The sequence below is a fragment of the Protopterus annectens genome, chromosome 8.part0, assembly GCF_019279795.1.
Source record: "Protopterus annectens isolate FY-2018-M chromosome 8.part0, PAN1.0, whole genome shotgun sequence".
In the NCBI taxonomy this organism is placed as follows: Eukaryota; Metazoa; Chordata; order Ceratodontiformes; family Protopteridae; genus Protopterus; species Protopterus annectens.
In genome coordinates this window covers 1,145,339,883-1,145,365,286 of record NC_056741.1, presented here as the reverse complement: position 1 = coordinate 1,145,365,286, position 25,404 = coordinate 1,145,339,883, and the positions used below count along the sequence as shown (strand labels likewise).

The 25,404-nt window shown below is 41.9% G+C and overlaps 1 protein-coding gene across 1 annotated transcript in view; it reads left to right on the top strand.

Moving 5' to 3' along the window:
• The window catches only part of LOC122808415 (F-BAR domain only protein 1-like), a 2,144,012-nt gene that overhangs the window by 1,917,249 nt on the left and 201,359 nt on the right, over positions 1–25,404 (top strand). Inside the window, exon 22 of the mRNA XM_044079378.1 lies at positions 15,390–15,545. Coding sequence (XP_043935313.1) covers positions 15,390–15,545 — 156 coding nt within the window. The remainder of the gene's footprint in view (positions 1–15,389; positions 15,546–25,404) is intronic.

Sequence of the window (25,404 nt, the reverse complement as noted above, 5' to 3'; positions counted from 1 at the left end):
CCCAGAACAGTTTTGCTAGCAAAAGCATCACTCCTTCCTGTTCACCTGGCAGGCCTTCTTATGAATCAGGTTCACTAACATAACCTGAGTCACCTAGGTCTTAATCAGAGCGCCTTCCCTTTACACAATGGAATCTGCTAATTTTATCTGTTTTTGGAGCAGATTTTCAGCGTGCTCATATTATGACCTTACTTCATGAACTTGAAGACTGTTCAGTTTATTTTTATGTAACATTTGCTGATAGGGATGATACTTATCTGGATGAACTGGATTCAGACACTGTCTGGTTGATGAGTCCAAGAAATAAAATATTAAGGTGTAAAATACATTACACAACAAGTGTTTCATGTTAAACATCAGAATGCTTGCCTGTTGCTTTACCTCCTAAATTGACAGTGTCAATTACAGTCACTATATGAAAATCTGGAGAGAAGTCTGATGGCAGAAATTATGTTTATTACGTGTGATGTTTTGGCTGACATGCTGAAAATTTGTGTCCAGAGCAATGAGAATTTGCCATGTTATGGCCATTTGTTGAAATCTTTAGAAATGCTTTAAAATAGCAGATCAGATATGAAAATGAAGCACTTGTGCATGATTCTTTAAAAAAGAAAAAATAAATAATAAGATCATATTTTAAGGCAGGGTCAGAATGTTCAGCCATGTTTGTACTTAAGAGATAAAACATCTGTGATCCTGTATGGTCACAGAATAGATTGTTATAAAAATCTTTGTCATAAATGTTCCAATACTGTATGGATAAAATATAGTAGCACCTCTGCTGAGCAAAAAACAATCCACTGAAGACTTCTGGTATGGCAGTTCAACAGTGAGCAGCTGAACTCCACTTCTCTGTTCCACTGTTGATTAAAAAAAAGAAAAGTTGCTACAAGTAGTGTTTCAGTGTCAGTCTTAGCAACAGTGCTTAGTTCAAGTTTTAGACAAATCTTTTATGTCCCACCGAACTTACAAGAAACAGCTACAGAAACCTAAACACCTAAAAAAGAAACCAGAAAAGGAAGAACTGTCATTGTCAGAGCTTATGGCAGAAAGCATGGCAGTTAATTGAGACCACCACAAGACAGTGTCTCACTGAGTGAAATTTTAAGGGAAGTTGACGATAATAAGGAGATCCAAGAAAACACGGTAAAAATGCTGCTAGACTCTCAGAAGCAGAGCAACATTTAATTGAGCAGTCTGACATTGTGCAAACTCTGAGAGATGAGAACAAGATCTTTAAAATGAAAGAGGAAGCCGTGAAAGCTTGGCTTGACTTTACTAAATCTTAGTTAATGGACTATGAAGACAGGTCCCAACATAACAACCTGTAGATTAAAGGCATACCAGTGGGATTGGAGAGCAGGAAATGCCTGCAATACATATTTTCGTAATTATCGATCAGGGCAAACATCCCAATTGAAGAGATTGTACTTGAGAGAGCACGTAGATCACTGTGGCATCTCCAGTTGAAACATAGGCAGTAACCGAGACCAATCATTTTGTATTGAAAATGATTGCTTTAAAAGAAAGACTGTTAGTCTGGAAGCTAAGGAAAATTATCAAAACAGGTGAAACTACATACTCATGGGGTGAAGACATACCTAAATCCTGTCCAAGCCTTAAAGGGCATCCAGACCACAACCCTTATAGCAACTGAAACACAAGACAAAGCCAACAGTGCAGGAAACGATTGATTCAAAGGCAAAGGCAGCCAGACTCCAGTTTGAGTGTCGGCCCAGGTGAAGGATAACTTTTCTTTATTTAAGTGACAACAGGTGCTCAGAGATCATGCAGCCGTTGTAAATAAATGAAATCAGAAAGAAAGACCTCAGCACTAAATGATTAATGTTAAGTTGTCAATCTTGCCTTCATTCTTGCTGGATGGGTTCAGAGCCGATCCTCGGCTCCGACTCGGCCACTTACTAAAGCTCGAGAGCTTATTTTACCGGCTCGAGGCAACCCTATATCCCATGATGCTAGGCGATAACTCCCCAGATCTCGTTTGCCGCTTTCGCTTGCGAGGTGCGTTTTTTTACCGGCTCCTGGTAAGTCTTTATATATATAGTGTTCAGTCACCCTTTTGAGTTAATTTTTCACCTAGTTGTTTCTTTTCAATAGTTAGCAACTACCTTTAACTCTATTACTGTTTTATACCTTCCCTTTTTATCCCTTATATCCCTCCCCCTCCATTCTTAGGTTAGGCCTTAAGCCTGCCCCTTTCCTAATTTTTTTTTAGGGATCCTGTGGAGTGTTTGGGTGTGTCAGTATCCCTATTAACATTTTTATTGTTAATTTATAGTTTTTGAGAGTGTGTGTGTGTGTTTCTCTCTTACCTTTGTGAACCCTCGACACTGTTAATGTCGAAGGAACCAAAGGAAACTAAGGTCTCAGGCTTTAAGAAGTGTGACTCGTGCTGTCAGAAAATGTCTCTGACAGATGGTCACACTTCTTGTGTTTACTGCCTGGGACCCCTGCACCTGCAGGACTCTTGTTCAGTATGTCATGCATTCAGTCCAAGAGTCCTGCAGGAGCTCAGGAACAAACTTATACTGAGGGGCTTGTTAAAGCCCAAGGGCTCCCCGACTAAGTCTGCATCGGGGAGGCCCTCGAAACCAGCAAAACCGTCGGCTCCAAGTACTAAGCCTTCGGCTGCTGGCTTCTTGTCTGTGCCTAGATCGGCTCCGGCTGGAGCCGATCCTTTTGAGTCACAGGTTCTGGTCTTGGCACCACTCGGTGCCGATACCTCTGAGCCCATGCTTTCACTGTCTGCTCCGGCTGGAGCCGACGTGTCCTCGGCTCCGTTGGCTCCATCTAAGAAGAGGTCAAGATCCCCTTCATTGGAGTCCATCCATTTGGCTCCGAGGTCTCCCCTGCTCTCGGAGCGGAGCCATCGGAGCCAATCTTCTCGGTCGTCCAGACTTTCAGATCACGACCTTGAGAGAGTGGTAAGTAGGCTGTTAAAGTCTCAGGCATTGGCCCAGATGATCTCTAGCCCGTCTCATCAGTCGGTAGCTATTACGACTCCACCTAAATTTCCTCCTTCGACTCTCCCTCAGAGTTCGGAGCCGGAGCTCCTCGGAGCTGTGACTGTTGTGGCGTCAGAGCCAATACCTCCCCATTCGGCTCCATCGTCTTCCGCTCCGATCTCCTCCTTGATACCTTCATTGGATGGATCCGGGTGCCTGATCTCTCTCGTCGGCTCCGAGGGAGCGAGTGGCATCGGACCATTGTCCGACCCCGTTCTCCCTCTCGAAGCGTCGGTGCTGGTGAACTCGGCCCCGACATCGGCCTCAGAGCCTTCCCTGTCGGTGCGGCCTGAGGTTCCCACCTCTTCGGAGCGGGGGCCCTCTGGCCTTTCTGATAGGGGAGCCTTCGAGGTGATGAGGAGCGTACTAGCCCCAGGGTATAGTCAACGGTCAGCTCCATCAGCTCCTCCCACTACAGTGCCTGCTGATGTCTCTTCCCACACTCTTGCTCCCGGACCCAGAGATCCAACACCTCAGGTTTCCCCACAGGGAATTTCTTCCTCTTCCGAGACTTCTCCTGACCTGTCAGCGGAGCCTCCGCGTAAGAGGACATGTAAGAGGAAGCATGTGGACTCCCCTGAGTCCATTACATCTGACACCGACTTGGATGAGTCGGAGGGATCCCCAAAGTCCCCCTCTGAGGATGTCTCTTTCTCAGACATCCTAGAAATCCTGAAGCAGAGGGGGAACTGGTCTTCCCTTAATCCTTCCGAGGACGAGTCGGTGTACCTGGAGGCGTTTGGTTCTCGACCCTCCACCTCCTGGGTGTCTCCGCCTTTCGACCCCCTTATGGAAGTAGTGGCTCAGAAGGCGTGGTCGGCCCCGGATTTGGTGGAACCCACCCCTCGGAGGCCATCTAAATTCATCACAGCACCAGTTGACAAGCAATTCCTAACAAAAGGTGTACCGACAGATGCCATGGTGGTGGCTGCAGCCACCAAGAAGGAACTAGCTGATCCTTCGGTACTTATCCATCCTCCTAATAAGGATTCTGGGACCATGGATAGGTATGGTAAGCAGATATTTTCTTCAGCGACCTTTGCCATGCGGTCGCTGAATTACTTGTGTCACTTCACCTGCCTTCGGAGAGATATTCTCAAAGAGTTGGGAGAAGTCTTACAGGATCCATCAGCTGCTGGGTCCCAGGATAAAATAAACTCACAGCTTGGAATCCTGAACTCGATTGTTAAACTCCTCCATGCGTCTAATTTCATATGCAGCCGATGGTGCGAGTAGGGCCCCAGGCACAGGAGTGGCCTTAAGGCGTCACGCCTGGATACGGCTGTGTAATTTCGCAGACCCTTTCGAGGCGTCCTTCACAAATTCCCCTTTTGATGGTTTGGCTTTGTTCGGACCTCAAGTGAAAGACACCTTGACCAGATGCGAACAAGATGGCAAGACTCTTTCTGCCATAGGAGTCCATTTCTCCACCCCTTCAAGACCATACCCTAAGGGTCAGAAGGGTGGGAAAATGTGGTTCCGCAAATCTCAAGGAGTCACGCCTGACGCAAGTGGTCAGTTTACCCCCAGAGGCAGAGGGGGTAACAGCAACAGACGCCACCCTAGGGGCAGAGGGGGTCCGCAGAACCAAGGTAGCAGGGAGCCTCTCTCTGACAAACCCTTCCAGCATCCCTGAGATGTTGCCCGATTGTCCACCTTCGTAGGCAGTCAGGGGAAGATTGTCGCTGTACCCAATAGCCTGGCTTTCCCTTACTCAAGACAAACGGGTACAGTCGATCATATCCGAGGGTTACAAAATTCCCTTTATCCAAACCCCAGTTCAGCAAAAGGGAACCCTTCCAGACGTTCCACCCGGTCTAAGGGAACTTGCAGTATCAGAAATATCAAAACTGCTAGCAAAAAGAGCCATCCAGCCAGTCCCAGCAGACCAATTAGGATCCGGAATCTACTCAAGGTTCTTTTTGGTACCGAAAAAGACAGGGGACTGGAGACCAATATTAGATCTCAGCAAACTAAACAAGTTTGTAAAGAGAACAAGATTCTGAATGGTCACGCTACAGTCCATTCTGCCCTTTCTGGGCAAGGACAATTGGATGTGCTCCATGGACCTTCAGGATGCGTACTATCACATCAAAATTCACAGGCGCTCCAGAAGGTTTCTCCGCTTTCGGCTGGGGGCCAGTCACTACCAATTCAGAGCCCTGCCCTTTGATCTCTCTACAGCCCCCAGAGTGTTCACCAAATGTATGGCAGTGGTTACGGCTCACCTGAGACGGCAAGGATTCCAGGTGTTTCCATATCTAGACGACTGGCTCCTCACTGCCACCACCAGGCATCAACTTCTCCAAGCCAGAGCTTGCACCATTCACATTTGCAGAGGGCTAGGAATCTCTATAAATTTCGAAAAGTCTGCCTTGTCGCCTTGTCAGTCTATTACCTTTATAGGCGCCAACTTGAACACCGTACAACTTTCAGCAAAGTTAACAGATCAAAGGGTCTTAGATATTCAAAACCATGTCCATGTTCTTCTTCAGAGCGATAAAATTCAGGCCAGGTATGTCTTGAAAGTATTGGGTCTTATGGTGGCCACCATAACACTTTTTCCCCTTGCACGTTTTTACATGCGTCTTCTACAGTGGATGCTTTTCGCCCAATGGTCTTTTCAGCATCTCCCCATGCACCACAAGATCATGATAACTCAAACTTGCAAAAGTCATCTGTCCTGGTGGATATTGTCCCCTCAAGTCCATCAGGGCAGACCCTTTGTTCCTCCTCCCCCGGTCGCCACGGTAACATCGGATGCCTCCCTGATCGGGTGGGGTGGGGGGGGGGCATTTTCAGGGCAGGATGGTCCATGGCACTTGGCAACCTTTCGAGCGCCACCTGCACATAAATGTCCTAGAGATGAGAGCAGTGCTTTTAACGTTGCAAGCCCTCCACGACTCTCTTCCCCTAGGAACTGTTGCAATCCAAACGGACAGTATGTCCGTAGTGTGGTATATCAACAAGCAAGGCGGAACCAAGTCCTATCCTCTCTGTCGAGAGGCACTCAGACTTTGGCAATGGGCGATCTCCTCTCAGCGGTTTCTGATAGCAACGCATATCCCCGGGAAGTCCAACATCATAGCGGACAGGTTGAGCAGAGCTATACTCATGCCACACGAGTGGTCTCTCAAACAATCGGTAGCGGAAGAGATTTTTCAGAAGTGGGGCCTTCCTTGCTGCGATCTTTTTGCTACACCCCAAAACAGCAAATGCCCCGACTTCTTCACCCTCTTCCCCCTTCCATGCTATCCCCTCAGAGACGCTCTAGTCCAAGATTGGCCTTGGGGACTTCTCTATGCCTTTCCACCCTTTCCTCTAATCCCACAAGAAATTCAGAAAGCAACCGCCTTAAGAGCCAAGTTGATTCTCATTGCCCCTTATTGGCCTCGACAGATATGGTTTCCGTTCCTACATCATTATCTTTTGGTACAGCCTTGGCATCTGGACCCAGCTCCAGATCTGTTGACCCATCAGTCGGGGCAGCTGCACCAATCCCTACATTCTCTCAACCTCACTGCTTGGTTGCTCCACTTCCGTCCTTAGCCAGGCTTCCTATGATTTCTAATCCCGTCCGGGATATCATAGTAGCTTCCTTAAATCTTCCACCAGAAGGATTTACACTAGTAAATGGAAATGTTTCTCCTTCTGGGCAAAGGCAAGGAATATAGATCCCTTTACTGCCCCAATTCATTCGGTCTTAGACTTCCTAGCCGAAATTTTTCATTCAGGGTCTTCTGCCTCTACAGTAAAGGTTCAGTTGGCAGCCATATCGAATTTTCATACAGGCTTATCGGACCACAACATCATGTCCAATAAGCTTTGCAAAGCCTTCCTTAAAGGTGTATATTTACTTAAGCCTCCGATCAAAGACCCTCCACCTCAGTGGGATCTTAATTTAGTCTTAACATCCTTGATTCTCCCCCACTTTGAACCTGCGGTCTCCAGTTCATTGAAATTTCTTTCCTGGAAGACACTCTTCCTAGTCGCCATTACTTCTGCTAGGAGAGGATCAGAGCTTCACACCCTCTGCATTCGTCCTCCCTACGTAATTTTCCATAAAGACAGAGTTTCTCTAAGGACTAATCCATCCTTCTTACCCAAGGTGGCTTCGCAGACAAATTTAAATCAATCAATTGATCTCCCAGTTTTTTTCCCAAACTATACTAATAGAGTGGAGTAAAAGCTACATTATCTAGATGTTCACCACCAGCTCCGATACTATTTGGATAGAACCAAACAAATAAGGAAGTCTGATCAACTGTTTTTATCGTACGCAGAAAATAAGAAAGGCCTTCCTGTTTCCAAGGTAACCCTATCTAGGTGGCTGTCTTCTGTGATTACATCTATTTATCAACTCAGAGGCATGGAATTAACTTCTAAGCCAAAAGCCCATTCAACTAGAGCACTAGCTACATCTACAGCTTTTCAAGCTAGACTACCAATAGACACTATCTGTGTGGCAGCCACATGGGCCTCTCCTCATACCTTTGTTTCGCATTACAAATTGGACATGGCATCCAGGGACAGAGCAACATTTGGTTCCACCATTCTTAAGAGTCTGTTCCAATGAGCCACCCAGGATGAAGGTGCAAGGGACGCGGTCCCATCCAGCAAGAATGAAGGCGAGATTGACAACTTAACATTAAGAAGTTATGTACCTACCATAACGTTCCATGTTAGTTGTCTTCTCTTGCCTTCTTTCTTGCATCCCACCCACCATCCCCCTAGCCTGGACAGACCAAGAATATCTTCCCTTCCTTGAAGGGTCCTTTTATTCCCTTGTTCACCATCTAGGTGTCCTAGGATATATATAGTGTAGATAACGATCTTTGGGGGGTTTTATCCCTCTTCCTCCTCCTTCCAGTTGGAGGATTTTGTTTTATTGGCCTATGCTAGGTTTTTCAGCTTCCAAACGAGATCTGGGGAGTTATCGCCTAGCATCATGGGATATAGGGTTGCCTCGAGCCAGTAAAATAAGCTCTCAAGCTTTAGTAAGTGGCCGAGTTGGAGCCGAGGATCGGCTCCGAACCCATCCAGCAAGAAAGAAGGTGAGAGAAGACAACTAACATGGAACGTTATGGTAGGTACATAACTTCTTATTTTTGGCTAGGTCTGCACAAGTTTAAAGGGATATGAACAATAAATGGATGTAATAGCAATCCAGATTTTGCTTTCAGTAAGGCAAAAACAGTGACAAAGATTAACCAGGTACTATAAATAATTTGCTCTACTTAGAACCGAGGGTTTACTTCAAAATGCGTTGATGTACTAGTAAAGATAGATTTTATCTACTTCTTGGTTGATGACTTGTTTTCATAGATGATAAAGGCCTGATATACATTTATTTAACCTGCATGGACTAGAGGGACTTTTTGTATAACTTCTAAAGGCAGAGAATGAGAGGCAGCTGAGCGGAGGAAGTTGCAGATCAAGGAACTATAGCATATGCTGAACTTTGGTATAGTTTATGGATGCTATAACTAAGCAGCCAGACAGGCCAAATGCTGTTTTCCTTGGAAAGTATTAAAGACATGTTATAGAAATGTTGTGTATGAAAAGAAATTGTTTCTGTGTAGATTTTGTTTCTGTTATAGTTCAGGGTTACCATTTTACAGATTTCCTTGTTAGGAGAGGAACAATATTTGGTCATTATCACTATGTTTATCAGGGACTTTAGGAATAAAAAAGTGGCCCATAGCTTTTCCCCTTCTTAGACTTTAATCTGTGGTGCAGAAAGAGTCTGAACTTTTACATGAGTTAGGGCTAGGGAATATAAAATACTTAACTGGCCCAAATAATCCTATTAAAAGGGATATAGGGTATTAGGAATGATTAAAAAATAAAATTAAAGAGACACATTTAATGAAAAAGAATGTTAACTATTTACAGAAAAAAGGGGCTTAAGCTACTAGCAAATCCTCATACTCACAGGGTAAGAGAAGAGGTTATGAACTGCTGGAAACACAGCCGGGAGTGTTTCAGGTACAAGCTACCATTCAAGATGCATAGGGATTATATGCTGCTGTTAGGGGCAAGATACTGAGACAACCCTCCCTCTGCGATCATTCTTCTACTTGTTTAGGAAGATAATGATAGATATTTTATGTTTCTCTGAAGGGGTAACATGTATTATGGATGACTGGAACAAAATCACAGCTAAGAGAGACATAAGTAAGGGTCCCAGAGGAAACATTCCCTCCAGTACAGCACTTTTGATTGTGCACCTTTAACTCCTAGTGGGCGTGGCTTGAGCCTTTAAAAAATAAAGTTATCACCTTACAATTCTAACAAATACTCATTGACATAGGACAAATATCAATACAATTGTGTTTGCCATCATGTATGCTTCAAGATAAAATATTCTGATACCTTGTACAGGGCATGGTTTTGGAATTATTAATGCAAATATGAACAAGCAATGTTTGATGCCTGGAGGAGCAGTAGGAGGTAACTGCAGATGCACCTGGAGGCGTCACTCGGATGTAATGAGTTAAAACAATGAAAATAATTATTTCCCTTTGTATACCAATGGGATTGCCTGATCTGGACAGAGATTTGACCCCTATGAGTGAGTTGACGCACATCATCAGGACTGGACAGATTTTACACTCTGACAGAACATAGACCTTTACTGCGAGACCTGATGACGGGGCCCCCTTTTTTTGATGGGGATAAAGCTAGCCAAGATCAGTCTTGATGCAGAGAAGGCATTCAACAGGGTAGACCTGAGGTATTTATATCATATACTAGCTAAGACTGGTATCTCTAAACAAGTGGTAGCCCTGTTTAACAGAATATATAATGATTCCATGGCCCAGATGAAAATTACAGCGAGGCTGTCAAGGCATTTTGATATTACTAGATGCACTAGACAGGGCTGCCCATTTTCCCCCTGCTATTCACCATATACCTTGAACCCCTAGCCCAAAATATTAGGGATTCTGCTATACAAGGATGGCAATGGGGAGTGAACAAATAAAGCTTTTCATCTTTGCTGATGATGTACTGCTGACTTTAACAAATATGGAGATGGATTTACCTTTGTTAGTGGATATTTTGACAATTTAGTAGTATATCTGGATGTAAAATAAATGTGTAAAAGATAACATTCTATACATGAACTACGAACCTTCCCAAAAGTTCCTGGACCAGTACCTATATTTCAGAGGACAAAAGAAACATTGGCATATAGGGTTATGGTTTGCACCTACAAAACAATTTATGAAAGAATCATTACTCTCAGATCTTATGAGAACATGTGATGAATATCTAAGAAAATGGCAGCATTTAATACTAGACCTGTATCAGGAAGTATCAGCTCCTTTTCCTACTTCACATAATAAATACTACTCAAGTGAATGGCTCTACCCCACCATGACAGTTTATATATAAAATAAATGTCAGACTAAGGAACTTGGTTTGGGAACCACAGCAACTGTGGGTAGCTTGAGATAAACTTATTCTGCCTGTCACAGAGGGGAAACTGGGGCTGCCTGATATTCATAAATATTGGATATCTGTTAGATATGCTGAATTTATAAGACTACGGATTTCCAATGACAAACTGGTATGGATATGCTGTACTACTCTAAGTAGTAAGGGTTTTAGCGACTGGTGGTTATTCCTGGCTGAAGACAGGCAAGAGGACTATATTGATAATCTCTTAACTGATATCAAGTGCATTATAAGAAAAGTGGAACCTACATTTAATATCCAGCACTTAGTGCCAATAGGCTGTTCAAAGTAAGACGTTTTAAACCATACAGAATTTTGGCACTGGCAAAGAAATCATACAGCACTTAAGTATTGGCATGAGATGATAGAGGAAGGTGTGAAGTATTAGATTGGAGAAAAGTTGAACAAAAAGATAAATTAATACCCATCATGAAGCTTGCTTTTTCTGTGCTACAGACATGTGAAAGATATGGTGTGGGTAAAACCAAGGGGAATAAATACCCGGTGTTCAATAAAGCTAATCCTCGGGGGTGGAGAGGGAACAGAATCTAAGACGGGTATCATTTCAGCATCTTATAAGGCTTTATATGTCCTGCAACAGAAGACATCTAGTGGGATAAGTAGGGGATGGGAGAATATACTTAATCTGGAGATTTCCCAGACGTGGTGGGAAATTAGCTTGAAATATCTGTGGAGTCCTAAATGAAGAAAATGTAGATTCTTTGCATGGAAATGTTTACATAAATAATTTTATATGCCAGGTAGGCTAATGAGACAGTATTGGAGCTGAAATACAAGACAATAAAGGGGACTGTAGAGTGTTAAACATGTTCAGAAATGACTTTCATAAATCGATAATAGGTTTAACTGATAAATCACTGCTCCTCAAAAAAGAGATCTCCTTTCTAGGACCTAAGGATACACACACATTGACAGAACCACTTAGCAAATCTGCTGCTACATAATTACTGCTGCAAAAAAGTGTGAGACCAGGAAATGGAAGAGTAAGACCTTTGTATAGTTAAGGTGTAATTGAAATCCTACAGTTGTGGATGGAACCCTAAATATAAAAATGTTTTTATACAGTAATGGTCTCTGCTATTATGTTTCCTTGAAAAAGAAGTGCCAGAAGTAACCACTGTAAAGATCACCTCTGAGCAGTATTATTTCTATTATCAGTTTTTTGTCTTTTACAGTTATTCATTTTACTTTTTTAAGATTTTTTTTTAGAATAAGTTGTTTATATGTACTTATTGAAGGCTGTAAGTAGTATTGTTGAGCATTATTTTATATGTTTAGATATACTATACTTTTACTTCATTTGATTCAAGCAGTAAAGGATTTTGTTGGAGGAGAAAAAAACAAATCCTTTGAATATGGAGTCATTGAACTAAGATATTGAAAAATCTCTCCATGTTAAAAAGAATAGTTTTCATTGGTGGCTACATAGTTGGAATGCAACTTTTCATAACTACAATGAGCCTAGAGTTGATAAATTATGAGGTTAGTAGCTCCACGCAGTCACATTCTGATCCTCTACCATGCCATCTGTCAAGGGCTAAAGAAATTTGTTGATACTTGTGGCCTTTTTTGTGATAATAATAGTCTTTTTAAGTTATTCTTTTGAAAGGTATAAACACCTCAGTGTCAGCTGTAGTCTCTTGTGATGCCACATTAAGTTGCTCAGGTACTGTTTTTAGATTCTGTATAGATTTCGTTTTGATAAAGTGAAAAAAAAAACATAAAGCTGCTTTCAGCCTCTGTGATCATCTTTGATAATGGAGTATAGTACCTGGGCATTGTTTTACATCCTCAGCCTTGCTCCGTTAGGCCATTCCTGTGGGAAGAGGACAAGATGTACATCTTCTCTAGTACTGTTTCAGGTTCAACTAACGTGTGTGTTTATTGGGCGGGGGCTTAGATTGATTGACACCTGTCTACTCTTAAGGGAAGGTTATGGAATAAGGCTCTGAAAGTAAAATGTGTAGTGAAGACTTAGGAATCTTTCTTCAATCCCTGTACTGTTCAGTATGGAGCATGCACATAGAAGCCTTGACATAGGCATGTGCATTTGCTTTCATACAGATGCTTGCCTTATCATGTACGTATGGAATGTCATCCAGAACCCAATATGTCTAGTTGTGCTGGATCCCTGACATTTATTTCCCTATGAGTAGCACCATATGATATACCTGCAGGCAGATTGGTAGTGGAAGGTGGTGCTTCCCCAGATATATACTGATCCACTAGCAGATCAGATGAAATTATCAGAATGAGGACAATAAAGCCCTAATGTACTTGGGGGAACATCCCTGGAAATAAAAGGCTGTGCTCATAGTAAGTCTTTGATTATCAGATGGATATCCCTGTAGTTTGAAGATGTAGCTTTGTTTTTACAGTTGTTGTGGTCTTATGTGGCAAAATATACTACCCAGCTTTTCAGTCTTCCATTTTGTCATGAGGGAGTAAGGTGCTGTGTGTCTGCAGAATGGCTCAATATAATGTAAAGGTACCATTCCATCACTATTTTCTGGCTGTATTGAAAAAGTAAAGCCACTGTTGGTTGTAGTCCTCAGTGGTGACAACAAGTAGGCAGTACTGTAGGCCTCTGCTGTTGGTTATGAGAGAGAAAAATGCCCATGAAATAAAGCAAATATTGATGTAAGGAGACCTAATGGTTTGTCCGGTATGTGTGTTTCCGTTGTCTTGTGTTGTTATCCCTCCTCTTTCTCCACCATAACACTTCCATTATCTGTCCCAGACAAGTATCGGTGGTGCCTCCATTGGATTTTTTCATGACTGCAGTATTTTTGTTACCCTGTGGATTTTTATGAAAGTAGACTTGACTTTGCATTCTCCTTTATGTCTAATCTTTGAGATTCATACATTATGGTGGCTGTTGTTATGCTTTGAATAGTGCCACAGTTTCCAGTCCAGAGCCATAGGAAGGGTGGGGCAGATGTGTGCTATCTTACCTCTCAAATGTTCCTGATTTTGCAGAAACTGCCTGACTCTGCTCCCTATTATTGCCCTATCCCTCATAACATCTTTGATTTTCTGATAAATCCTCAAGGTTTACAACCAGTTGATAATGTTGGACATTAGAGTTTCCTACTTTTGTTTAGAAAATACATGATGATGCCAAACCTGATGTTCTACTAACTTTATGTAATTTAGAGTAATATTTTAAAATGCACTAGATTTTGCACCCCCCCCCCCCCCACACACACACACACAATTATTTTTGACTTTGCGATTTTTCTGCCAAGAAGTTGAGAGATGTTGGTGCCACTGGAAGCAATTTTTTTTTTTTTTTTTAACTTTTTTTGTTTCACAACAGGCTGTGTGTTACATTTATTTCCAAAACTTGCTGTCACCCAGAGCTGCTGTAGCAAGCTGATATAGTATACAGATAAAATAAAAAAGAACCAGGTTTCCAATGCACCCAAGAACTGGCAAGAAGTTAGTACTTTTGCTTCTGAAGACATCTTGTTAGGTTTTAAATAAAAGCAAAATCATTAAATTCAAGTCTTGGGAAATTCCACCATGAACTTTCTCTCTTTTTCTTTCTTTCTTTCTTTTCTTAGTCCTGGCCAGCAACCAAATATGGCAAATGGAGGGGGGTTTCTTGGGCTAATGGAGTAGTATGTTTTCGGTGGTGTACAACTCGCAGTTTTTTCTTTACTTAAAATGAAGTTGGAAATATTACCGCAACATACATTTTTTATTTATTTTACTTATTTATTTTTACTAGAGTTGAATATTAGTGATGTACATGAACAACAAAATAGCTATAATTGTAAGGTGTAGGGTAGTTTGTAGATCAAAATAACTTGTACCATTTGTTTATTATTCTGGCTTCACAAAACTAATGTGATTTGTGTGAATTAAGTTGAGTATTATCCTGACAACATTTTTTTGTCACAGTCAGACTTCAGTAAAGTGGTTGTAACTGGTGGGTATGGTGACAGTCTATGGATAAAAGTGACTTACCTCTGCTGTTGTTTGGTCATTGATAAATACTCACTAATCTGATGTGTCAGGGATAGTGTCCCACAATGGGATTATGTGAACTAAAATTAGTGTAAACCTTTCACTGCTGTGACTTATATGTGTGTGTGTGTGTGTGTGTGTGTGTGTGTGTGTGTGTGTGTGTACATCTGTATATTTATATATATATATATATATATATATACACACACACACACACACACACACACGCATATATATATATATATATATATATATGTGTGGGTCTAGGACTCTTGCACGAATGCACTTTTCACCGAATCGCTAATGGGCGGGCATACTTACACGAAAATGGTTTTCCCCAAAGCAGCATTTTCGTGTAAGTATGCCTGTTGTGCCAGTTGTACTACAGTGCGGATAAGGGAAAATTCCCTTTTCCCCACTGTAGTGCGATCTCAGAGTGAAAATATTAAAGTAGGGGGGTGTGGGGGGTGCAGGGGGGCTTGCCCCCCTGTGTAAAAGTAGATTTAATGTTTTTTTTTTTTTTTTTTTTTTTACACACTTTAGTGAAAGTGCTTTTTCAGTGAAAGTGCTTTTGTTAAAGTGTGTTCAGTGATACTAGATTCGGACTGTTGAATTTTCATTCAACAGTCCTAGATACATATATATAAAATTCATTTGTGTGAAGAGTGAAAAAAATAATTGCAGTAATATGAAATGTATTGCAGCTTAATGCTCCTATATGATATATAGCTCCCAGCCACTGTAAATTGACCTTCTCTACACAACTCTGGGGTTTGACTGTGAGGAAAGAAATAATGACCACTATTCCCAGTGCGTGGTAATTAAGAAGTTGTTTATCTGCAGCATTTCATCTGTTGACAGGCACATCATGAATGCTAACTATACCGTCCCTTCTGATGACTTTTCTAGCTATGCCATGAAGATAACTGGAGAACTGACCATGTCTTTTCCTGCTGGGATTATCCGAATTCTCAATGGCTGCCCCTCACCCCCTGTCTTAAGCTTTAGGCTATTGAAGACGTCCAGAATTGATCAGTTCCTGCCCAATCCAGATCTCCTATTCAGGTAAATATCTGCACGATTTCATCTGTTAATGTAGGTTTTCACTAAGTAGCTTTTTCACTATGATACTGTTAACAACATACTGTTTATATGTTCAAAAAACTAACATGTATTTATTTACTGTAGTTGTTTCTTTATTTTTTGTTTGTTTGTTTATTAACAAAGCTGAGGTGATAGAAAGATGCCTATATTCTTGACTTTCTAATGTTATCTTTGTTTTCACCTGCTTGGTTATCTTTATTTTTTTATAATGCTTTAGTTCCTTAAAACTCCCTGCATGTTCTTTTGTGGGCTATCCTGGTTGTAGGTACTGCCTCTAGTCTACTTGCAGTTCACTGATACCTGCTTCCTGTGTATCTTAATACACACTGTGTTTTCCCAGGAAGATAGTTTTTTTCTCATAGGATTGAGGCCCAACAGCAGTTTGTAAGACAGGAAGGGCACAACAACCTTTTTCAAGAGGGAACAAGATAGTACATCTTGTCCTACATGTGGAAGAGAATTCTGGTACCACTTTCTTTATTTGACTTGCAGCTTCTGATGAGATGGCCTTTCCCAGTCATCCCCAGCAAAGAAGTAAATGCTGCCAGGGGCACTTTATTCTTCTGCTCTTATGAGAAAAGAGTATTGAGGGTTGCCATAATGGTTAAGGTATTTACCCCACAGACACAAGATACAGAGTTTGGGTCTGACCTTTGAAGAAAGTTCACTAGGCTTAAAGTGGTCCACAAGGACAGATAGTCGAGTACTTGCATATGATCCTGTAAAACTGGGAAGCAGTCAAATCTGTTCTTGGTCCACACCACTGCAGTACTCCTACATCTGAGTTAGTCACTCATTTTCTGGAGTACTCTTAAAATTGGTCATGGCATACAAATATCCTTCTATGTCATGCCCATCATTTGCTTCCTCTTCGTTTTTTTTATTAAGGCAGAAGTGAATAACAGGGTTGAACAGTATATATATAACACTACACTCTTACCAACATCTGTCCATATCCTTTTTTTTATCCTCCTCTCTTGTTCTTCAGCTGTTGTCAACAGTTTGGGGTGTGCACTGATACTCTTGGCATGTGAACATGCATGTGTACAGAGAATGCAGAACCATATCTGTTAACCACAGGTAGGAAGAATGTAGTTGTCTTGATTGATATACATGCCTTTTGGTGTGAGATGTGTCATCACAAGGTTGCTGTCCAAGCTGGCATACAGTGTAAGCTCATCACCCATCAGCAGTACTGTGCCAGTGCTGATGTATTTCATTACTGCTCACTGCAGAATTCTGTTGTCTGTAGTTAAGCACTGTGTTTAGCTGTTTTTTTTTTCTTTTTTGGTCTGTTCATATGTGGGATCTGTAACATGATGCAGTGTATAGCAGTAATGAGACACATATAGCTTCTGTTTGAGACACCCTGTTAACCATTCTGTTTTTCTGTGATGTATTGACTTATCAGGTCTGTCCAGCTGGAGAAAGCACTAACTGAAACTGTCAGTAATTAGCAGATAGATGCAGAGGACAGAATGGCAGAAATGTGAAGTCTCCATATAGTGTTCCCAGGGGATCAGAGGATCAAGACAAATGGTTTAATTTTGGTTTAAGCAAGTGTACATTATTTCTAGTTGTACTGTTCTTTTTTAATTTGTCTTGGTAGATTGTTGGCATTGTTTCTGGGAACTCTAGCTTATGTACTTAAGAGCAGGAAGAGTTTTTTTCTGTGAGGTGGAGTGCCTTGGAATCTCCATATTTATTTTAGAAGGATTATTTATACAAGCTAGCTAACAGGAGCATGATTCTCTGTCTGATTATTTACTTAGGATGTGAAACCCAAGTATGTTTCCTGCATTTTTTGATTATTTAAAAGACTTCTGTCAGGCTGCTGTTGCCATTAGAGCTTCGTAAATGGAGAAAAATCACAGTTTTTTAAAAAACTTTAAAATCTATTCCTTAATCGTGATAGTTTTAGCTTTTCTATATGGTGTTTGTCCATTTTATCTGCTTTCATATATGTTCACTACCTTTCAGGAGAAAGATTAGTGCTAGTTTGCTTTGTATTCTTGACTAAAATGCCTGTAACATTCAAAACCTAACACTGGCCAGCTCCACTGGCAAACAGGGATAAAGCTCAGATTATTGTTTAGGTGATCCATGTTCAGTAAGCAGCTGGTGAAGCTTAATAGAGCTAGCAGAAGAGGATAGGTGCACACACATTGAGGGGAAACAGGGCAATGACAGCTATTTATCACCAGTGTCCCTGAGGAGGGGTGGAGATGCAGATGCACAGCCTGGCTACAGACTTTAGGCTTACGAAGCTGAAGCATGAGGAAGGTTTTATGGTCCTTCCTAGTGATGCTTATTGCACTTCCCCCTGCCCAGGGACAGTGTTAGGTTATTACATAAGTGCCGGGATGCTGTTGAGTTTGTAAAGCATCCACATGGCTGCATGAATGATGAACCCGTCGTGATAGCAGTCATCCAGATCTTTGGTGAAATTCTCAGATAGAGGAGCAAATGGTTGTGTCTGGGTGGGTTTTAATGGTTTGCAGGCATGGGACCAGATATCACATTAAAAAAAAACAAAAAAAAAAACAACTATCTCATTAGGTAAGAAAGAGGTTGTGTGACATTGTATTTACAACATTCTGGCTGGAATTTTGTAATTTGCAGTCTGTTCATGCATTGTGTAGAAGCGATCCTCATCACTCTATTCTAGCAGCATTTGATGTTACTTCAAACCACTTTTTCATTATTAGGTGTATTTTTGTTCCTTTCAGTTTCTCTACATCATGCATTTATTTTTTCAACTGGTTTACTATGTATGTATGTGGTTGACAAGTGGCATTCCTGTGGGGTTCTCAGTTGTCGTGGTCATCACCCACCTACACTAGTTTGAGACTTTTCCTATGCTCTCATTAGAGACCTAATTGTTGTCTGTAAAAGCCGGAAACGTAGATGTCTTACAATAATACGCTAACAATTTGTTCGCCGTCAGCTCTTTGTTGATTGCTGTTTTGCTGTTCAGAAGAGTCACTGAAAACTTTTGCCTGATTTACAGTAAATTTCATAGTATGATTTAATAATACATCAGAAAAAGGGTACTGTGGGCAGGCCTCCTGTCCACATTCCCTTGTATTATTATTTGTATTAACTTCAAGTCCAGCATCATTAAAGTAAGTTTATTTCAGTGAATGTGTTAAGTGATTCACAGTACCAACAAACTGAGTGGTGGAAAGGAAATGTTTCAACAGTGAACCCATTTGCTGCTTAATTCCCAGATAATAAATACATTATATACTCAAAACCTGAATAATGTAGTCAATCACAGGGCAGTAGGCAGAGCTATATTTTGATTTTTATTTGTGCTGTTTTAGGTTGTCTTCATTTACTGTCTTGGTAACATTATATCCACAGGAAGTGTTTTGCTTTGCAGTGCCATGATATGAGCTAGTGAAGCCTGCAGCAACACTAAGCCTCTGTCTACTGATAGCCATCTTCCAAGTCAACAAACCAGTCCTGTCCATGATTTCCTGTTCCTGCTGACCACAGATAATCCTTCTTGCTGTTGGACATGAGTAGCCAGGTGTGTCACTCTGTGTCTTATCCCTACATTCCTCAGGGTGCTTCTCCTTTGTAATTCTGTTAGATTCATAGAGAAAAGTAAGTCTTGCACTGTCCTTTAGCTCATTAGAGTAGTAAGCTGTGAATGTGTTTGGTGCCTTCACAAGAACACATGGATTTAATAGTTCACCCAGTAGGTAGCCGAGTAGTGAGAACTCTAGATGGGCCAGGTCAGAGCCATAGCTGGTTCATCTAGCGCCCAGTGTCACTCCCGTTATTGAACCCCACCCCTTTCAGCTGTTCAGGTGAAGAGCAAACAAAAGGACTTCGGCTTACATTGTAGCAAGCCAGTTAGTACATTTGTATCAGTTGACTGACTACAGCAGACTCATGCCTCCCTCAACTCTTCAAGCAAAGAACAAAAAAAAAAAACAGTACTGGAAAAAAGAATGAAGGAACTGCATTTTTTGATTGTGCCCCTAACACTTTACGTCCAAGGAGACTACCCCCTTTGCCAGGCCAATTAGTCCTCATGAACCATCAGAAGGTGTATATACTGTGAGTCTATTTTATCTGAAATTTGATTACCAGACAAGTACCCAGAGTAGAAGTTGCTGTTAAAAAGAGATATTTAGTAGAGCATATAACATGTTACATGACAACTATGAGTCAATCAGAGAAAGTTAGAAAAAAAATTGGAAATAAAAAAATGAAAAGGCAGTATATGAAGGAACAATAGCAGGATGTCTGTACAGCTCCCAAGTATGCAGCAAAGTCCAGATTTATGATTATTTATTTGAAGTGTGTACACATACATTTTAGCTTCCTTATTAAATAAACTAACGTTTGAAATTTTAAACGCCGCTTTTTCGAAAAATAAATGTCGAAACATCCAAATCCCGAACAGATGGAATCGTTGGTCCACAAAAAAAAACACACACACACACAAAATTAAGTGGGGGGCTTTGCCCACCTACCCCGCCATGTGTGGGGCTGTGCCCCCCCCACACCCTACTTAAATATACCAACTCCGAGATCGCACAACAGTGGAGGAAACGGCGAAGTCCCGAAAACGGCCCAGTTATTTTTTTCCCCTAGGAAAAATATTGCTGTTCCGTTTCTTCGGGATTTGGCCTTTTCGACAATAAACTGTCAATAAAACAGCATTCGAAATTTCAATAGGGAACCGCATTTTATACCCCAAGCATACTGAAGAGATTTTTTTTCCCTCAGATAGCTAGCAAATGCTAGAGATGTGATGAGAAAGAAAGCAGTAATTGAGAACATGATTTTTTGGAAATGTAATGAGTAACGAGTTTACAGATTTTATAAATTCCCTACAGGTTACTTTATCAGAAACACTGGTGGAGCAAATAAATGGTTATAACTAAGGAAATTATTCTTTTGATTTGGGATATAGGATCTAAATTGCCAGGACATAATAAGGCCTTAATAAGTTTTATGCTGTTGGCTACAAAAAAAAAATCAAAATCTAAACCAACTGTAACTAAAGTCCTGAATATTGTAGAGGAGATAAAAGAACTGGAATTGGGATCTTTAGAAAAGGGAAGGACCAAATGATATATAAATAAATGGAATATGTAGGAATAATGCATGCAAAATAGTGCTCAGGAGGGAAGGCAGAAATTGAGCAATTTTTGTAATGTTAGAGTAAATGAAAACTGTTAAAATGTATGCTGCATGGAAATAACAAGGGAAATGTTATGGCTTCTTTTCTTTTCTACTATGGTAAGTGTACCTACCTGTGTCACTTGTTAAAAAAATGTCATGTTTAATAAAGATTTTTTTAAGTAAATACACATTAAAAATGGGTGGCAAAAAAAGAAACATCAGTCACAATATTTCAAGCAGTGTAGAAATACTGTTTATAGTATTTAAATAATGGAGTTCTCTTAGCAGAGTGATACTTGTATATAGCGTTTGAGAGTCGTTCTCAGATGGTAGACTGACATTTCTGGAGTATTCCCCCAACAGAAGAAAGAGCTTGCACATGTGCAGCATGCTTTTAGCATTTCCACAGGGGTCTTCCCCCATGTAGGTTTTACAACAGTATTGGAGGAAGAGAACTGTAGCAGAACCCAGCATTATAATTCTCAGTTAAAATTCTAAGCTTGTTTCCTGCCTTTCCTGTAATTAGTCTAGTCCAGATGCAGATTTGCTGTATCCAGGACTTTTGGTAAACTTCTGAGCCCCCCCCCCCCAAACTTTCTGTTTGGAGGGAAGCCTTCTAGGGTATCGGTGGGAGTGGTAAGCACTAGGTAGCCTATCTACCACAAGAGGAGTGGTTTCTGGCCCAGAATTTGCAGTTCATTGGCCATTTGGGCAGTTTTACATCTCTTTCAATTTTCTGGTTTAAAAGCCCGCATTTGTGCTCGTTTCCCGCCTTTCCTGTAACTAGTCTAGTTCAGATACAGATTTGCTGCATCCAAGACTTTTGTAAGCTTCTGAGCCCCCAAGCCTTTCTGTATTGGAGGGAAGCCTTTTAGCTTATCAGTGGGAGTGGTAAGCACTAGGTAGCCTATCTACCACACGAGGAGTGGCTTCTGGCCCAGAAATTGTAGCTTATTGGCCGTTTGGGCAGTTTTTCCATCTCTTTCAACTTTCTGGTTTAAAAGCTCGCATTTGCCTATGTTTCCTGCCTTTCCTCTAACTAGTCTAGTCCAGATACAGATTTGCTGTATCCAGGACTGTATGTAAGCTTCTGAGCCCCCCAAGCCTTTTTCTGTTGGAGGGAAGCCTTCTAGATTGTCAGTGGGAGTGGTAAGCACTAGGTAGCCTATCTACCACAAGAGGAGTGGTTTCTGGCCCAGAAATTGTAGCTTATTGGCCGTTTGGGCAGTTTTTCCATCTCTTTCAACTTTCTGGTTTAAAAGCTCACATTTGCCCTTGTTTCCCACATTTCCTCTAACTAGTCTAGTCCAGATACAGATTTGCTGTATCCAGGACTGTTTGTAAGCTTCTGAGCAGTGCCAGAGTCTGCTTTTCAAATTTTCCCTTAGATCTTCTAGTCTCGCCTCTCCTACACTTTTACTAGCTTATTAGTTTAGCACTTTACCAGACTTCTTGTAGCAATTATTGTAGCACACAAAAGTGCTACCAGTACTAAATGTTCTACAAGGAAACTGCTCCAGTACTTATTATTAATGCCCACCCCTCCAGGCATGTCTAAAGATCAGTTCCCTGTGCTTTCTCCTATTAACCTGGTGAACTTGGGCATCCTGAGGCAATGTAGCAACTGCCTCATGTACACTGACAACCCTCTCCTCTTACCTCCCAACACTCAAGGACTTATGAGAGATGCACTTATATATCTAAATTGGAAGCCATGCGCTCCCCAGCCTAGACCGGAATAGCTGGTCAAGAGGAGAAGGTTAACACTTGCACCACACCACATGGAACACATAGCCCTCCAGAACACACACCAGCACTGCCTTCACATAAAAACGCAGACCACACGCCCACCTTCGCAGAGGCTCTCAATAAAAATCTACCCAAACAGCAGAGACCTCCAAGGCAGAAACTCATTTGACCACCACAACACAACACTAATCACATGACACATAACTCTCCTAAACAGTGTGCCACTCGACCAAAGCCCCTAAGGCAAAACAGCATGCCCAACACACTAGTCGTAGGTGACTCGATAGTGAGGCACACTGATGTCCCACTCATTAGGTTGAATAAGGATAAAGTAACAGTCAGCTGCCTGTCAGGCACCAGGATCCACCACATAATGCATGCACTCAGGTCTCTCAACAACAGGTACAAATATGACTCTGTCATTGTGCATGTGGGTATGAATGACCTGAGACGTACCTCCATGGACTACATCAAAAGAGACATGGATTAGCTCTCGGATTATGTAGCCCAGGTGGGTATGCCCCTAGCCCTGAGCAGCATCCTACCATCATCTAGAAAGATACCACAGTACAAGCAGAAAATTATTGATTTCAACAGTTGGCTAAGTTTCTGGTGTCATTCTAAGGGTATCCAGTATCTGTCTGCCTGGGATGACATAATTGACAGACCTCAATGCTTTGCCAGAGATGGCCTGCATCTGTCACCTCTGGGCTTTTGGATACTGGCCAAGGCTCTTGCCACCCCTATACTGCCTTTTTTAGGTGGTGTTCCAAAGAATAAATTACCACTGTAACAGCTACAAACAAATGCAGTCTGAGGGTCATGCTGTTCAATGCTAGAAGTCTAAATCTCAAAATGCACTCGCTCGAAGCACTCCTTAAAATGGAGAACATCTATATTTGTGCTGTAACAGAGACCTGGTTCAAGGTAGCAGAAAGCACCCCTGCACTACCAGGATATAACTCATTCCACACCTTTCGGCCCCAAAACTTGGACCGAAGCTCCAAAGGTGGTAGTGTTTCCATATTCATAAAGGATGTGCACACTTCTAGACTGCTAGCCCAACATAACGCATTGAGATACTTCAGGTGCAGCTAACCTTGGGTAAGACACTGATTCAGGTCATAGCCTGCTATAGGTCCCCAACCATGTCCCAAGACTCACACTCCACATTCCTAAGCACCATGGAGAATATTAGTGACTAACCTAACACTCTCATACTGGGCAACTTCAACTACCCCTCCATTAACTGGGAAAACTACTCATGCACCAATACACTTGCCCAATGTTTCCTGGAATTCATTAATTCCAATGCCCTGGACCAGCTCACTGTTATCCCCACTAGAGGTAGCAACATCCTTGACCTGGTCATTACTAACATGGGTGACCGTTGCCCTACACCAATAGTCAACTCCTCCCTGGTTAGATCCAACCACAAACAAATCACCTTGAAAATCCACATCCCTCCCACCCCTCCAACCCCGCAAAGGTAACCACCATGAAAAACCTTTCCAAAGCTAAGTTTGGGCTCCTAAAAACAGAGGTGGCTAACTTCACAGCACCCACCACCCATGCAAATGGAGAATAGTTGCATGACTGCCAAATCTTAATGAACGTACACAAACATTATGGATCTCGCCATACCCAATAGAACCAAGATGCTCTCCTCCAAAAAAAAGGAAGCTAATCTAGTGGTCCCCTACCATAAACAAACTCTAGAACAGGAGGAGGAAACTGATGTGGAATAAGGTAAAGTCCCAAGACTGGAAAAACTCCCTTATCAGCCTTAACAAAAATTTGAGATCCCTCATCAAATCCTCTAAAGCTAGCTATGAAAACAGAATTGCAGCAGATAGTAAAGACAACCACAAGGCCTTCTATAGTTATGTAAAGAATATCCATGGCAATACCCAGATTTGCTCTGAGCTACTGCACAATGGTAACTCCTATACTGAGCCAACAGGTATTGCCAATATACTGGCCCACAGATTCAGTGCCATCTTTACCCCCCCCCCCCAAAGGACCAATCACAATACCAGTAGATTGCCAGGCACCCAGTATTACTGCTGCACAGATTAAAACAACACTGTCCAAGGCCAAGAATACAGCTTCTATGGCACCTGACAATATCCCTGGCTGTGTTCTACATGAACTACAGAGTGAAATGGCACTTCACCTGTGTGCCCTGTTCAATCACAGCCTCACCTTGGGCTTTGTCCCTACCAAATGGCGCACTGCTACAGTCATCCCTCTCCACAAAGGAGGAGTGACTACAGACCCTGGGAGCTATTGCCCCATTAGCTTGATGAGTCTGATATGCAAAGCTGTGGAATGCATCATCATGGACATAATAAACAAGGATATAGGGAATCTCCAAACTCTAGATCCTACACAGTTTGGTTTTGTGAAGGGTAGGTCATGCCTGCTCAACTTGGTCGACTTGTTTGAGTCAGTCACCAGAGCTGTGGATGAAGGCAAGGTGGTTCATACAGCCTACCTTGATCTGGCCAAGGCCTTTGATACCATTCCCCACTCAGGAATCAGAAAAACTCATTAAGCTAGGCATCAACCCCTCTATCACTACGTGGGTTGCAAACTTGTTCACAGATAGAACCCACAGTGTGAAAGTAGCTGACTCCAAGTCAGACTGCAGACCAGTCACGAGTGGAGTCCCATAGGGTTGAGTCCCGGGTCCTCTCCTGTTTGGTATCTACTTCTCTGAAGTCCAGGCCAACACGAAGGGACTCTGTCTGACAAAATTCACAGACGATTGCAAGTTGGAAGCTGTTATTAACTCCCTAAGTGATGTTGACATCCTACAGAAAGGCTTCACTGAGACCAACGACTGGTGTCAGGACCATGGCCTTCAGCTCATTGCCAAAAAATGTGTCATCATCCCCTTGGAAAAAACCCAATTCCCTTGAAT